Source organism: Polyodon spathula, chromosome 23, assembly GCF_017654505.1.
Source record: "Polyodon spathula isolate WHYD16114869_AA chromosome 23, ASM1765450v1, whole genome shotgun sequence".
Lineage (NCBI taxonomy): Eukaryota > Metazoa > Chordata > Actinopteri > Acipenseriformes > Polyodontidae > Polyodon > Polyodon spathula.
This window is the reverse complement of record NC_054556.1, coordinates 22,142,712-22,159,564: the sequence shown is the minus strand read 5'-3', so window position 1 is coordinate 22,159,564 and position 16,853 is coordinate 22,142,712. Positions and strand designations below refer to the sequence as shown.

The window sequence follows — 16,853 nt, the reverse complement described above, 5'->3', positions numbered from 1 at the left end:
CAGTTTCATTAGCGGGAAAGTGAGAGACTCATTTGTTCCCTTCTCGGGTTGTGACCCCTCTTATCTTTGACGATCAAAGCCCATCAAGCAATACATTCCCAATCTAGCCAGCTCAGCATCTTGTTAACTCCCCGCCCGTGCCCCTTAAACAGTGCGGCTGATTGCTTTTGAATATCTTCTCTATAGGAAACAAATGCTTCTGCAGTGTAGTTCGACTTTATTTTTTCATGAATCTTGATAGGGTACAGCTATGATGAAGACCACAGTTAGGTTAAACACCATCGTGTTTTGCTCCATTAAATATTTGTTACGGAAATTGTACTACCCTGAGAAATATTCAGCTTGATTCAGTGCAGCATGACTGTGTTGTGGTCTCCAAGCGAAACTCGAAACAGAAACATTTCAAGTAAATCTAATTCATTGTAAAAAGAGCTTTGTCAACACGCAATAGCATAATATTTTAACTAAGCAATAACACACCCAAAAAACTTACCAGACTAGAAATAATCACTCAGGCATCTAATACTTGGTCTTGGGAGCAGTCTTGAGTTCCTTCTTATTAGAAATAGAACCGGAAATTATTAGTTTTTTCTCCCATCAGACAAAAATAAGGCAATGACAATTTGGAATAAATAGCACAATTTCAATATAATCCACTCCCCCACACACAAAACACATTTTTAAGCACTATAATATTATTTCCACAGAGAAAAATTATTACTAACATCTTTAAATGAGCTTGAAATTATTCCTTCTTATAAGTCATGCAGACCCTGTTTCTTTCTTTGCTGGAAAATGTTCATGACTCAAGCGATTTGCAATGTTACAGCCCTGGGTTTTCAGCGCTGTGGGGAGATTGCATTAGCTACCCTGTCATATTGTAATCCTAGAGAGTCAGTTTCACAAGTTCATAATATCACTGTGAAGAATCTTTTACTCACACATTTGTGAAAAAGGCTGTTTTTCTTATTTTCTCTATGTTTACCACATTTTCCAATATGTAACTGTTCAGATAAATGCATTCAGATTTTATTCAATAGGAAATACATTATTTTCGATGGTATTACATTGACTCAAATCAAGAACGAACATTTAATAGCGCACACAGAGTGTGAAAACCCACACGGGTTGATTTCACTGCCCAGGGTTCCCCAGATGGGCTCATTATAGGAACGGTTCTTTGCTGTGTTATGCATATTGTCACGCAGAATAAGAGACCACACTTTGTAATTTGTGGTTCAAAGTAAACTGGTAATAATGTTGAAAAAAATCACATAAAAATAAAATGTGCCTGGATAATGAGGGGCAACCGGTTCTCTGTTGGTGTGCCATACATCATTCAGACAGCAGTGTTGTGTTGCCCTCTGTTCTGCCTGTCAACGGGTTCAAAAGAGGAAATAAGCTGGCTATGTGTATGTATTACACATTTATATGCTCAGATTGCCACATACACCATATAAAGTTGCCAATAACTTTAGGTCTTTCAATGTATTATGTTTCAATAACTTGCTCTGGTGTTTGCTACACTGGGAAGCAGTGCATTCCATTCAATGGATAGTTTTCTTTTTACTTACAATACCAGCAGATTAAAAATCAAACCTCAAATTACACTGAACTAGTCTGATCATGGGATCGTTCCCAGAGAACTGTGTTCAGCCGTGTTCAAAAGTAACTTGAGAGTACCCTTTTTATTTCTCTTCGATCTTTGCATTTTTTTTCTACCTGGATTCAGTTGCTATGGCCGACTTGTTGGCATTGTTTATTGTTCTCTGTGCTGAAATGTTCACAATAAACCAATCACAGGTGGGACCCCCAAATAAGCAATCTTACTGCTCCTTTTCTTTTCAGTTTGCGGTATGTTTAAATAGCAGCCCTATTAATAGAATGGTATTTGACTGTACAATATGGGAAACCTGCATTGAAATGATGAATGGGTAGATTTACTGTGATGAGGACCATAATCACGGATTAAATAACAGGGTGCGTTTATGTATTTGCTCTTATAGAACTCTCTGAAGAAAAGAGGCGCTCGACCCATTAATAAAACCGACAAGAAGTCATCACTCCAGGTAACGGGTTTCATTCGTTTTTTACTGTTACTTGGTCTGCAGATTTTAGTTTTCTTGCCAGATATTGGCAGTAAAATGTATTTTGTAATCTGTTGCCTTGAGGTCAGTATATGGGTTTGTGAGTAAGGCGTTTATTGTTGGCAGATACAAACACACTATTACAGAATATTGGGAAAGTGTGCTTGAACGTGGCTGTTTACTGAAATGATATGCCGTAGTCTCTTACATTAAAATAATGGAGTGTAGGGTTAAGACAATGCAGTCACGTCATTTGAAAAAGATTTAGAAATCTCTTACTTCATTTTGTTAGAGTATACTCTGATTTAAACACCCAAAATAATGACATGTTTCAAAGACTTCAGGAATTGTATCTAATTAAAGGGGAACAAACAGCTCCCATTGTTCCATTGACAGGGACATACATTCTCTTACTACCCATATACATGTATTAAGATACCAGCAATGTGTTTTGCAGGACATACAGTTTCACTGTATAAAAGGGTTTACTGAATTTCAGGAGGACAGCGCCGACCTCAAGTGCCAGCTTCACTTTGCGAAAGAGGAATCAGCCCTCATGTGCAAGAAGCTGACCAAGATGGCCAAGGAAAACGACAGCATGAAAGAGGACCTGGTCAAGTACAGGTCTCTGTACGGAGACCTGGACAGCTCTCTCTCTCTAGAGGAGATGGCTGACTCTCCACACTCCAGAGAGGCAGAACTGAAGGTCCACCTCAAGCTGGTAGAGGAAGAAGCCAACCTCTTGAGCAGGAGGATAGTGGAGCTTGAGGTAGAGAACCGTGGTGTGAGAGCTGAAATGGACGACATGAAGAGCCAAGAACTTCAGGGTCATCTGGTCCTGGCTTCGGCCAGCTACGGGGAGTGTGGGGACAGCACGATGGAGCTCAAAAGACACCTCCAGTTTGTGGAAGAGGAGGCCGATCTTCTGAGGAGGTCCCTTCTGGAGCTGGAGGAGCAAAACAAACTCTTGATGAATGATCTGAACAAGTACAAATCAGAGCATGACCTTGATACCACCATGTCAGAGGACAGCTGCTCGGTGATAAGCGAGCCCTCGCAGGAAGAGCTGGTGACCGCCAAGCTCCAGATCGGCGAGCTCAGTGGGAAAGTGAAGAAGCTCCAGTATGAGAACAGAGTTCTTCTCTCCAACCTCCAGCGCTGCGACTTGGCCTCATACCAGTCCACACATCCCTCAATGGAGACGGACGCAGAGGCTGGAGATTCGGCCGAATGCATTCCAGCTCCAATCAAGAGAGAAGGACCCATCGGTGGGGAGAATGATTCCAGGGAGGACCAGGAGAGGCCAACTGGGATAAGAAACAACAAGAACCCGGATAATTATGAGTTTTTTTCTACACGATTCCTTAGAACAAGAGACTTCGAGACTATGCTGACCATCAAAGACCAGGCAGAACTTGTTGGCAAAGCCATAGATCTTTTGATATCAGACTCTAACGGGTTTATGTCTTATCCAAAGGTTTGTCCTACTGTTGATTCCACAGAGCAGACTTTGAATGAAAGAGTTGATAAAAACGAAGCACCCAGTGACCTGAAGCTGGTTAGTGCCCTTAATATCAGACTGAGTGCTTTGCAGAAGCAAATGGTCTCCTTCATGGAGAAAGTAGACAACCTCAGGGAATCTTTCAAGGAGCAAATAGAAGGTGTTTCGCCATTACCTATTCTAACAGAATCAGGAAGCTTTTTATCAACAATGACATCAATGTCCCAAGACTCTACACCAGAAGTTCTGAGCAAAGAACTCGTCACTGACCAGAAGGTAAGAATCCCCTCTATACCAAACTTCCCCAGCAGTTTTTTTCCTTTTGCATTATTTACCATGCTCTGCTGTTACATTAACAAAAAACAAAACAAATATAAACTAATATCATCACCAAAAAAAAAATATCAAGCTGCTAATAATTAAAGGTAACACCCTTTTCTGCATGGCAATATATCACCACAAAAAATATATATATATATATATATAGAACTCTAATCTAATGGTGTGTGCATGTTTTGGAAGGTTGTTCTGGCAACTGGGCTCCTTAAAACGTTTACCATTGGATACAAATAGTAACACAAGATTTGCCATGTAATGATGTGATATGAGTTTGTTCTTTCATTCAGTGTTGTATACCTGTTATAATGGCTCTTGCAAACAAAACTCTTGCTGTGATTGTATTTGTAAAGCATCTCCCCTGACACCTCCTGGTTTGATAGTGCACATGGTGCCAATAAAGCCCATGGCAGGAAGTAGTCTTTTAATGATTAGGGATATCATAAATATTTAACTTCTTCACATGGCCTCAGTATTGTAATCCTTTAAGTGTATCTATTGCTACAATCAAAGTTGAACTCTACCTGTCCAATTGTATTTGCCTAAAATACTAGGACTTGGACTAGAGTAGCCTCATCGAAAAACTTGTGCCCCTTGTAATTGTTTTCCAAAAGTATTTTCATTTTAAGAAGGATTGGAGGATTCACTGGTATTTGTATTGGTATTTGTATAGGTTAGATAACTATAGGACTCATACAGTAGCAGTACTCCTGTAACAGAGGCAAACACCAAAAGAATGGCAAAGTCTATAAGAGGCTTATTCCATTATATCTGTCTGTGAGGTCTAACCATAACATTATGCAGTTTTATTGTTTTAAACTAAAAAAACTAGTTATTTTAGTGTGACTCACAATTAGAACAGAATAACCAGAGAGTATACCACAGGATTCAAGGTTGACTGTTCCTCACTGCAAGGCTGCTGAGAATGCCTGGGCTGCCTTCCATGAGCATGCAGGCCAGTTAATACAGAGCTCTATTACCTGCACGACTCTGCAGTCAGTTAGAACTCCCTCTTCCCTCTCACTGCATGGGCACCATAACTGGTGTTTGCACACTTTTTTTCCCTTTCTTCTCTCTTTGTTTTTCTTTCCCCATTCCCCCAACCCCCTCCACCAGCAAATCCAGCCCATCCTCCTGCTCACTGTTCTTTTGATTTTGTTGTCCACACTGTCTTACGCCACTGTGATAAAGCTCTTTTTCCTTTACATACTTTTCTTTGTCTTGTAGTTTATTCAGTGTTTACAAGAGCCATTTTTTGTGTCTTTTTTCTGTTTCACCCCTCCCCTCCTCTCTCCTGAAACCCCCTTCACCCCTCCCCTCTCCTCACCCCCCCTTCTCCCCTTTCCTTATCCTTTGTTTTATTTTCATTAACTTGCCCATGCATGCATGCAGCAGCCTGACTTTAGGGACCAAACAGAGTGGCAGCTAGGAGGCCAGGGACAGCGACAGCCAGGGGGCTACTCGAACAGCCCTAATGGGGATCCGAGCAAAGAGACCAACAGAGAGTCCATGACCTTCAGACAAGACGAGCAGGAATCCTACCCTACTGAGGTGCATGTTTTAACCCCTTACCCTCTAGAATTGTCAATTCCCAATACATCCTGTTTGTCATCTCCTCAGGAACGATCTGTTTCCAGCACTGTATACTTGTAGGTGCTGTGGTCTTCTGTTTCATAGTGTTGCATTGTTAAAGCAACCAAACTATAAACGTACACACTTTAATGAGTCCCAATTGTCGCTCGCTACATTATATCATTCGTGATGGTATTCCTGAAAATTTTATTAGTGCTTCAAAGCCCCCCAAAATTTTTTATTTCATTAAAAGTTCAAGAACTCCCCAATGTAATCAACAGACACACTGCTAATTTAAATATGAGGAGGCCTTGCTGTAGTCCTGCAGGATGATAAATACTAACGTCGCTAAAAATGCTTCAATGGTAAATCTAAATTGTTGGAAAGAGACTGAGCTTTTGATGTTGCCTCTCTGTGAATAATGTATTCACTGGCCTCTCTTCTCTTCTCATCTCGCGGCTTGCTGTGCAGATCAAAGCCCTGCAGTTGGTTCTCTTGGAGGCGAAGGAGAGTATCCGGGGCCTGCAGGAGCAGCTATCCCAGGAAAGACAGTCTCGCAGCAAGGAAAGCGAGAGCTGCACTCAGAGGATTTCACAGGTCGGTGTGTAACGAGGTCACTGGAGCACTTTCAATTCATTTCAGATGGCTTTCTACTTTACTATCCTGGGACAGAAACATTTTATATAACAGTCCCCCAACAAATCCGCTGTTGTGATTACCAATAGTAACAAGGTTCAAGGCGGGGGGAGTGGGGAAATGAGGTACTGGAAAGATGCCCCTGTTGGAAAGGCATTAGGAAAAGATGAGATATACAATTATGTAGGACATACACACTCTGCTTTGTTTTTGCATTTCAGCTGCAATGGAATGCTCCGTTTAAAGTTATGTGTTGAACAGAATTTGAAAATATGTAATTAGCAATTAGTAAATGTGACGATCGTACAAATGTTTATGATTTTGGCAACTGTTGTTAAATGAATCAGGGGAAAAAGGTGAAGAAAAGATACAGGGCGGCGCTCTCATGTTCTTATGCGCTGCTCCTCCTCTCCTGTACAGCTGAAGGAGGAGCACCAGAAAGCTCTGCTCCGGAGGGACTTCGAGCTGCAGAGCCTGAGCTTGCAAACCCGTCTGGAGCAGAAGTCCTGGAGCCAGGAGAGGAACCTCATGGTGCAGGAATCCCAGCAGCTCAAGCAGGGCCTCCTGCTGCTCACCCTCAAACTCAAGTGCTTCCTCAAGCAGTGGAGGCTGGGCAAGAAGCTGGACAACGTGGGGCCGGACTTCCTGGAGGTGAGAACCAATCATTGCAGAACTCTCCCGGGCAACCAATGGGTCAAAGGGGCGAAATCGTCAGTAACAGACTTCTCATTTCTACTCATTAAAGAGTTTCTTTTTCCATTCTAATCCTTTACTAATTTGAGTCCACAGCATAAGATAGCCAGCCCCTCATGCCCTTCACATGTTGTCAAAGTGGTTCAAAGCTGATATTTATGGTTGCTTTTTGCCACCAGTGTTTAAAGAAACTTTAATCTACTTGCTATAGTGAGATTATCAATTTGAACAGCGCCCAGCTAGTGCTGTAAATCCCTGAAAATCCTAATCCATTGCATACTAAGGGTTTACACTAAATCTTCTGCGAATCAGCTTTATTTTTAGTAATAAACAGGGGATAGGAGAGGTGGTCATATTTGTAATCTTAGGAATGATCTCTAAAGATATTCTCTTACTTTAGCTCCTGTGCTATTACAATGGAAATTGGGTTGCTTGGGCTCTTCCAGTTTTGTTTTGTTTTTCTGAACCAGAGAAATGACTGGAAGCCTCTGTTTGTTTTGCAGATTAGCAGCGTAAAGGATCTATACATGCTGATTGAAGAAAAGGAGTTGGCTCCATACCAACTGGATAACAAGACTACCGCCGCAGATGATAAATCTCAGAGTTCTGTAACCCTGGAGAGAGTTGATAGCATCGTGGAGAGTAATTACAAGCAGGTACTACTGGGGATAGCACAGCATAGTTATTAGCCTGAATATTTGTGAACAAAGGAGTAATAACAAGTGTTCAAACAGCATTATTTCTGCTGATATTGTTTGTTGTCCTGACTTTATTTTCACTTTGACACATTTTTCTCGATGCATCTCTAAGCTTCCTTCCCTATGTTACAGGTAATAGCACCCCACTAAAATCTTACACTTACATCCCATTCACCTTAAGAAACTATGTTGTATCCTGTTATTAGATACCAATGTGACAGAATCAATGGGAGTCAAAAAAGTGGGGGGAAAAAAAAACAATCAACAATGCATCATGAGAACGTTGATAGGGCAATGAGAGGGAAGAAAACTTTTTAAATCGTTGGTCATCCAAATGTTTCCACTTGTGAAGAAAGAGAGAAACACAAGTTAACAGGACTGTACAGTATTCTGAACACCTTCTAGTCTGAATGCAAACAAATAACTATTTGGATTTAAATGCAATAAGTAAAGGACTGACTCAGCCTTGTGACCAATATTCTCCAAAATCTTTAAACCACCACAAGCTGCTGAGTCTTCACATGTCTGGTTTATTTACAGATGGCATGGTTTCTTTCTACATTCAGAGCAAGCATGGGGGGAAGTCATCAAATCAAAGTAACAGGAGTGTTAATGGTTCAGTCAGGCTTTTTTCTCACCTTGAAGATTGCAAAGGTTAGCGCTCTTGTCCTACACCTGTGCTGACATGAAGCCAGTGTAAGTAAATGACTGCCACCTTCTCTACAGGCGAGCAAGCTGGGCAGTGCCCTGGCTGACCTGAAGGAGGCGCTGTGGGAGCTGTCCACGGAGCTGCAGGAGGAGAGGCGCGGCTCCGAGGAGCTCACGCAACAGTTCGCCAAGGCCAAGTCTGCCTGGGAGGTGGAGAGAACCGAACTCAAGTGCCACACCACACAAGTGAGTGGTTTTCCGCACCTACCTTCCAGACTATTGTACTGCAAAACACGGAACGTTTTGCATTTATTAACCCTTACATGCACCTCATGTGGGGACAGTCTTTATTTGGGGTTAAACGGAAGACGCAAATGCATGACAGCCTCATATGAGGATGCCATTTTTATTCCTATATAAAGCAACGGAAAAAAATGTATTGTGTCCAAAACTACTTTTTTCAGCTATATTCAATATTTAATGCATGAAAGGGAAAACAAAATCTACAAAATCTGAAAAATAGAGATTTACTTACTTCATATACAGTATATGTATACTTTCTCAGGGATAAATAAAATTAATTGTATCCCCATTTTATAGGGAAATTGAAATAGTCTTTCTAATTAAACCAGCCATGGCAGAGCAAATTTAGCCAGGAATTTCAACCTGCTTAAGAATTTGGCCAGGATCCACTTCTCAGACTTATAAGGTAGTGAATTACACTCAATGCATTCATTTGTTTTTCCTTGTGAAAGGCAAATATAATGGCTTACCACAGTTCAGTGTTTCTGTAAAGGGCACCACAGTCAAATAGTACAAAGAGATTTAACAGGACACCATTTATAGCAGGGGCTCAGGCTATTATTTAAGTGTGTATGGCATCCCCTGTCCTGTACCTTCTCCAAACCAGCCTTTTGTGAAATGCTGACAGGTCGACAGCCACACTCAGCCCAGGCACTGGTCCTGCATTAACAGGGTGCTTTTTCTTCCTAGAGGGTTGTCAAGTTGCCGTTTCCCCATTACTGACCCGCTTTATTGCCTTGTATATTCGTCCCAAAGTTGTGCCAATGCCTTGTGGTTTGAGTTTCATTACCTTGTAAACGTTCGAGTCGAGCATAACGCCAGAGCTTGTCATTAAACTGAAATGCTAAACAGCTCAAATTAATGACCAGTCTTTAAACTTGCTTTATAACTAGAGTATTTCAGGTATTTTCAGCCCTTTAGTCAAGTTGATTGACAATTTAGCTTTTGGCAATGTCTGGTTATGACCGTCTGTTTTTACGGAATTTCAAAAGGATGCTGATTCTGCTTTTCATTTTTATTTTGTTTTATTTTTGAAACGCCACCCCTGAGCAAATCCATATCGCATAAACTTGGTCCGTTTTACATTCACAGCAAACTGACCACTTCTATCTCATGGAATTGATTTGTACACCACTATTTTTATATAAGGAGGCAAAGCAAATGTATGTATTAAAAAGATTGTTTTATTTGTCACCGTACTTTTAAGGATTTGTTTATTGCTCTGGCTTTTCCTTTTTTTCGCTCCCATTAGGCTTTTAAACACAAACCTTCAGCTGTCTTATAACTTAACAGATGGTTGCTGAAGCGATTGCTGTGTTTTATAGACCTCAGTCTCCTTTTATGCATTCAACTGAAACTGCCGCAGTTAGGTACTGCTTGATGAACACTGATGATCTGAATCACGTTGGAGAGGCTATTCTTTGTGCCGTATTAAGTGGGCAGTAATTGAGCAGTTTCCTGCTAGAGATACTGAAGCTATTATTCATCGCAATGCTGTTCTGTGTTGCTTCAGGCTAAAGTATTATTATTATTTCCTGTTTTCTGGGGGTAGTCTATGTTGTTTGCTTGTAATCAGGCTATCGACTCAACCAAGCCATTATCTTACCCCACTTGAGACCTCAACAGTTTTATAGGTGAGTTTGTAAAGGGTCTTGCCTGCAGCAGCACTTGAGTCAAGCCAAACCTGCAAGGAGTGGTAACCTGGAGTTATTCTAAACACTTGTGTCTGACAGCTGGAGTGCAAGGCAGGGAAGGCTGGCTCGGAGAAGGCACTCCCGGAGCTGAAAGCTGCTCTGAAAAGAGAACGCGAGGAACACCAGCACCTGCTGGCCGACTCCTACGCTGCAGTCATGGACCTGACCAAGCAGCTGCAGATCAGCGAGAAGAACTGGAGCCGAGAGAAGCAGGAACTCCTGGAACGCTTTAAGCAGGAGCAGAGACAGTGGGAGCAGAGACTCCAGGATGCCCCGGGCAAAACCAGCCAGGTAAAAACGACACCTCGAGAAACACAACCGCTTTTCATACTTACACAGTAGAACCAACGTCTAATAAAAACATTCAGTCTACTACCTTTAACCCGAGGAATAAAAATAAGAAAACCAAAGAAAAAGCCAGGAGAACTGTGTTTAACTAATAAAATTCCCATTGTCTAATCTGCTTTTATAGTTGCCAGGGGTCAAAAAAGAGCCGTGCTGGGTTGAGCTTGTAAGTGAGGGGTTTGTGACTGTTCTGTCTTTGCTTGGTGTCCTCACAGGAAGGTGATGCCACACCTTTCAAAGCCCCTATTTCTATATTTCTCTGTTGCTCTTATAGGGTTAGTCACAAAGACAGGTGAGGATGGTTAAATGTATGCGCTTTGATTTAGTTTAGCAGATGTCTTTCTCTTCCCATTTTGGTTTTGACTAATGGAAGATGACTAATAATGCATGCATTTATATGGCAAACCACACACAAATACAGAGTGAGGTCATTGATGGATGAAATATACTGATTTACATATTTTAATATATTTGTGTCTCTATGAATAGAATAGAAGGGGCTGTATATCTGGTAAACTTGATGGGGGTCACTCAAAGACAGTATGACAAAATGTCTTAGATGTAGAGCAAGGCTGTTACTAAAGTCACAATGTCACACTCTCTGTTTGTTTCTAAAGCAGACAATCTGTTCTAATCGAACTCTGTGTGGACTTTTAGCCCTCTTTCATGATGTGGCAAGCTGCAGTTATTCTCTTGCCCTGTATATGTATACTATTTTCTCCATTTCATTTTCCAATCCCATTCTCAAGGAACAGACTTGATTGGCCCTGGCTCCATGTCACTTTCCCTCAGATACACGCCCAGTCCTAAAAAACAGCAAAAAAATACTTTCATATTCCAAAAATATTCCAAAAATGTCATTTTGCAGCGACGTTCCTCAGTACAAGAACAACTATTCCTCATTGTTTCTAACAATTGCCTTTAACAATAGTGGAGTATTCATTAACCTATAATGTGTCAGTATTGTCAGATATCATGGACAGTATTGCATTGCTTGCTGTGGTTATTTTATTCTGTAGCACAGACTTGTGATTTAAAATAGCCCAGGCTATGAAACTAGGTTACAAATGCACACATGGTTAAATTTAAGCTTTAATTAACAAAAATTATGATGCCACTGTAGACATAGCTCCACTACTGTGCCATTAAGTAACATGTTTTTTCAATGCCATCTTTTTTATTTAATCCAGGTTTTATAAATATATATTGGCGTTTACACAACTGCATTGGTAATTGATACTTACAGCACTTCTATATATGATCATTTACAGACTTCACATGAAAAAATTACTGAAAAAGAAAAATCCTGTGAACCAGATGCGATGGGAACAAATCTACAGAGGTGAGAATGCGATTGCTTTTTTAATCAGCAAAGGCTGTTGAGTTATGTTCGCTTTATTTCTATATTTTGTTATTCTTTGTGTTACTGACAAATAACAGAAAATATATTAACCTCTTGACAGCTGATTTTTCCATATATTTACATTCCCCTTAACCTTGCTTATTTAAAAACTGATTTTGTAAATATATACTTGGATAGCATCTAAAAGGATTTTAATTTTTTTCAGGACCAAATCCGTTTCTTCCATGTCCGAGTTCGAGAGCGTCTTAGATTCCTCTCCCTTCGTCCCTGCCGACAGCAACAATGACAACAACAGAGACCAGAAGGGTCAGTCAGGCGTCCAGGCGATCCCCAACAACCTCTCCAACCTTGGGGAGCTCAACAAGAAGAACTGGGAGTATTTGACGAGTGAGAAGGTTGAAAAGTCTGACCCTTTCAAGACCTGGGACGGTCCAACGATGGCCAACAATGACACATCCCAGAAACACATACAGAGGAGCTATACTGCGCCAGATAAAACTGGCATCCGGATCTACTACAGCCCGCCCGTGTTGCGCAGGATGGAAGGCTGTGTCATGCAGGGAAAAAACAAGGAGAAGATGATGGCTGAGCCAGGCTACTTGTTCACCAGTGCCAAGCCCAAAGATCTTGGAGATTCAGAAAATCCTTCAGAAGGCACGTACGGCAGATGGCTCTGCAACTTTTCTAAGCAGCACAGGGACCTCCTGGACAGCAGCTCTGTGCCGCACACTGTGGTGGCCACTGCAGGATTACCCTTGCCCTTCCACAGTCTGGAGATATCTGGCAACCTGAGCGACGACATGAAGGAAATGACAAACTGCGTGCGGCAAGCCATCCGTTCCAGCTCTCTGGAGAGAAAGTGCAAGGACGCTGCTAGCCAGACTGTGGGGGTCACCACCTCTGCCACCCAGACTCCACAGTTTGTCAGCATTGGCCTGCAGACAGATGGCCCAAGAACCAGCCTGCATGCCAAGAGTTGGTCGCCCAGGAGTTCTTCACTGATGTCAGCCCGTAGTAGGCAGATATCGACGTCTTTAGATAAGGTCCACAGCAAAATTGATCGTCCATGTTATTCACCCAAGTATGGCTCTCCAAAGCTGCAGAGAAAGTTGTCGGCATCCTCATCCAAGTTGGACAGCTCTAAAGACCGGAGTCTGTGGAACCTCCACCACCGTGGACAGAATGGGTCAGCATGGGCCAGGTCTACCACCACCAGAGACAGCCCTGTATTAAGTGGCCTCAACGACGGGCTCTCCAGCTTGTTCAACGTGGTGGAGCACTCTGGTAGCACAGAGTCTCTATGGAAGGGAATCCCACAGGAGAGTAAAACCAAGGCTGAAGTTCCCAAGTATGGCATCGTCCAAGAATTCTTCCGTAACGTCTGTGGCAGGACTCAGACTCCTGGTCCTGGTGGGGAAAGGCAACAGAAAGAAGCCGCCCTCGAAGATGGGAGCAAGAAACTAGACGGTGCTCTTGCTGCATCTTCTACACTCGGAAATAATACCCATTCAGATAACGTTGCAAAGATTGTGAACAAGAGGCTTCTGAAGCAGTGCATGAAAGACAACCTGAATAATGGCAGCAAAGATTATACAACGAGAAACATAAGCATGAGTTCAAATGAGGTAAATTTCCATTTTCCATGGTCCCTTATGAAATAAATAAGATATTGTAGCTTCTAGCAACACTTAAAGTGCACATATGGAAACAATAACGGGTAACAATTCCAAAATCATTTTTTAAAGAATAAATATTTAAGTATATATATATATATATATATATATATATATATATATATATATATATATATATATATATATATATATATATATATATATATATATATATATAATATATATATATATATATAATATATAAATATTCTATTCTTTTACATAACTGTTCCAGTTCCAAGAAAAAAATATATGCATTGCATTCTTTCTTTTACATATTGTTAATTCATTAACCCCAAATAATTTCAGGATGTAGATGGCACAAAGTGATACACTTAAGCGGTCTTGTGCTCTTGAGAACCTGCACAATAATCACCTGCTGTATTGAGTAATGAAAACAAGCCCCCTTCCTGTTCTTCAGCGTACTAACTTGACGGTCCCCTCTTCACAGGATGCAGCGTGTGACTGTACATCTCAGTCGCTCACCTCTTGTTTTGCACGTCCCTCTCGATCAACCACCCGTCACTTACACCCGCAGTGCAAGCTGCGCTCCACAGATCCTAACGCAGCTGAAGAGAAAGGAGAGGCAGCCGAGTGAAGACACTGCCCTCATAATTGGGCACCCTGCCCAGAACACAGGCTAGCTCTGCCCTGAACAAGGAAGAAAGCAGGCTCACTTAAACCATACCGAGCCATGAGCTAAAAGCATCCGGAATGTTAGCTGGGCTGATCTCTTTTTCATTATCCATATTGTTTACTGTATTCTGATGACTAGCCAAATATTAGATTAGCAACTCAAGTCTGAATTCAATTATTTATTTTTTTTTTGGATGGAGGTGAAAACATGAATTCTTAACTGTAAGGATATTTATTTGGACGCAAGCAACACACAATGAATATAATCCAAATAAATATTGTTAAGGTCTTGCAGCATATCCCTCCTACTAAAAAGGGAATTAACTTGGGCCTAATGGTCAGCATGTTAGTAAAATGTGCCAGAATGACAGAGAAGATGAACAATGTTATTTGTCTTTGCTAGCATAGCCTGGCAAAGTAATGCAAATGAATGAGTGGTGGAAATCTTTGAGAAGTCTTTTCAGCTCGAAAAAGCAGCCCTGGAATCCTGTCTGAAATATGCTTTTGTAACATTTATCTTTATCCGTTCTAAAAAAGGGGTTTCAAACCTGGCAGTTTGGAGAGCACTATTTTCAAAAGGGCATTCAATACACCAACTACTTATGGGCTCAGATTGAACCCCATCATTTCATTGCATTGCAGAAGCCTAGAGTTCATCACTCGTCACATGAGGGTATTTTTCCAATGAGGAACTGCCCATTATAAATCACTGACAACACTGCTATTGGGAAATGTCTTGTTCTGTAGGACTCCGATGACAGGAGGTCAATTTTTAAACCACAATCCAAGATTGCGTCTGTGTACTTATAAATACATGTTACAATGAAGGGTGGTACATCATCCTTATAGGACCGAGGCTTTAACACTAAGACCGAAGGGAAAAAAAAAAAATCATGCTGAATTTAATTTCTTTCTTAATAATTAATATTCATATTACTTTGATACCAAGGGATTCATTTTACAGTGTAATGTATTGTGTTATATATGTATCTGTAATCTTAATGGTGCTGGTACAATAAATGAATGAATAGATTTCACAAAGTATAAGTGAATTGCCACGGGATCAAAACAGATTTTTATTTCTATTTTGGTAGCTACACACAGGATAGGTATTAAAACTTTCTGACATAAATTAATACACAGTAGTGCAAACTGACTTCACTTCACTGCAGCCCACAAACCTCTCCAAATGTATTAGAGTCCATTAATGGCCTCCTATAAACACATTCTCTAAAAACGGAAAAAGACTTTCTTTGTAACCTTGAACAGCTGTCAGTTAGGCTTGCAAGCCACCCTGAAAAGCTGCCGTCACATTCTGTTCTGCCAGACTGATCTGTTTCATTGTCGTGCCCTATACCTCACCTTGCAGTTTTCAGTCTAGACAACCCTATGTCCAGTTATACAAACTTGGTTAGTGCATTTGCACATGTTATCAGTGTCATAATCTGAGGATATAAACACAGATACTGCCTATACTGGCATGCATATACTGTGGATGTAGGTCATGGTACTTTTTAATAATGCTGATGTTATTATGACGTTAGGATTACTGTCAAATTAAATGCTATTTTTTTTCCCCAAGGAAAAATGAGGCATTACTGTGTCAATATTCATTAACTTCGTAGGATGAGGGACTGCTGTACAAAGCAATCTATAACACATGCATCAGAGAGAACTGTGTGGCTGCTTTACTAACCCTGCCTTGCTCCTTTTCCTAGCTGAACACATTTTACTCAAAGAAATCTAATGGAAATCGTGTTTAAAAAGGAGACGTGTGCCATTTGTGAATTCAGACTGATTAACAAAACTGCTCATTTGTATTTGAACCCTCGCTCCTCATATCTCATGTGATCACACTTTTCAGTAAAACCTTACGAGCAGGCCTTATAACTTCCAAACCTTTCCAATTGAATCAACCTGCAAATCAAGTTTATCTGCGACAAGATCTGCTTTCGCTCCAGTGTAACATTGATGTGCTACCTACTCATTCTACAGCCCAGAAAGCCGTAAAATGGATGCTGTAGCATTCGCTAACGATGCATAAAGTTCATTTTAATCCTGTGGGCGACTTTTCCAAATTGCTGTGTGTTTTACCTGTGGAATTGAAAAAAAAATAAAAAAATTTGGAAAGTGAATGAAATCGTTTATGCACAAAATGCCAAAATGAAATTGACAGTTACTTTCAGAAAACTTGTAAAGTACTGATCCAGTTTGTAACTCACATTTTCTAATTCTTTGGTAAAGACCTCCTTCAACTGGTTTTTTTTTTTAAACTTTATTACAACTCCAAGTACTTGGAAATTTTATATATACTATATATATATATATATATATATATATATATATATATATACATTTTTAAATACTTACACCATCTTTTTATTTTATTTTTATTTATTTTTTAAATTTTTTATTTGTAAATTTAAGATTTTTTTAGAGCAGTTTTTGATTTACGTTTAATATTGGGAGGCAGTAGCTGTTTTTGTAAAAAAAAATAAAAAAATAAAAAGCGCGTAACTGGTTTCTGCAAGTTATTCAGGCAGTTTTAGTGATTAGCATCTATTGCATATCACCGAGAGGTACATTATACTGTACATAGCAAAATACTGGATTGTAGGCTTAGTCAAAACGATCATTAGGAACACGTTTAAAATGTGAGACCTCTCAG

The 16,853-nt window shown here is 40.5% G+C and overlaps 1 protein-coding gene across 3 annotated transcripts in view; it reads left to right on the top strand.

Moving 5' to 3' along the window:
* LOC121297835 (protein SOGA1-like) overlaps positions 1-16,415 on the top strand; it is a 33,923-nt gene extending 17,508 nt beyond the window's left edge. Inside the window, exons 4-14 of one of the 3 annotated variants that reach the window (XM_041224358.1) lie at positions 2,007-2,069; positions 2,587-3,864; positions 5,320-5,475; positions 5,968-6,093; positions 6,553-6,783; positions 7,329-7,481; positions 8,250-8,417; positions 10,208-10,459; positions 11,785-11,855; positions 12,082-13,501; positions 14,001-16,415. In XM_041224358.1, the coding sequence (XP_041080292.1) occupies positions 2,007-2,069; positions 2,587-3,864; positions 5,320-5,475; positions 5,968-6,093; positions 6,553-6,783; positions 7,329-7,481; positions 8,250-8,417; positions 10,208-10,459; positions 11,785-11,855; positions 12,082-13,501; positions 14,001-14,147 (4,065 nt within the window). In that variant the 3' untranslated portion in view covers positions 14,148-16,415. Of the gene's footprint in view, positions 1-2,006; positions 2,070-2,586; positions 3,865-5,316; positions 5,476-5,967; positions 6,094-6,552; positions 6,784-7,328; positions 7,482-8,249; positions 8,418-10,207; positions 10,460-11,784; positions 11,856-12,081; positions 13,502-14,000 lie in introns of all 3 variants that reach the window. The other 2 variants (XM_041224357.1, XM_041224359.1) reach the window with 2 other exon arrangements.
* Positions 16,416-16,853: the final 438 nt, after the last annotated feature.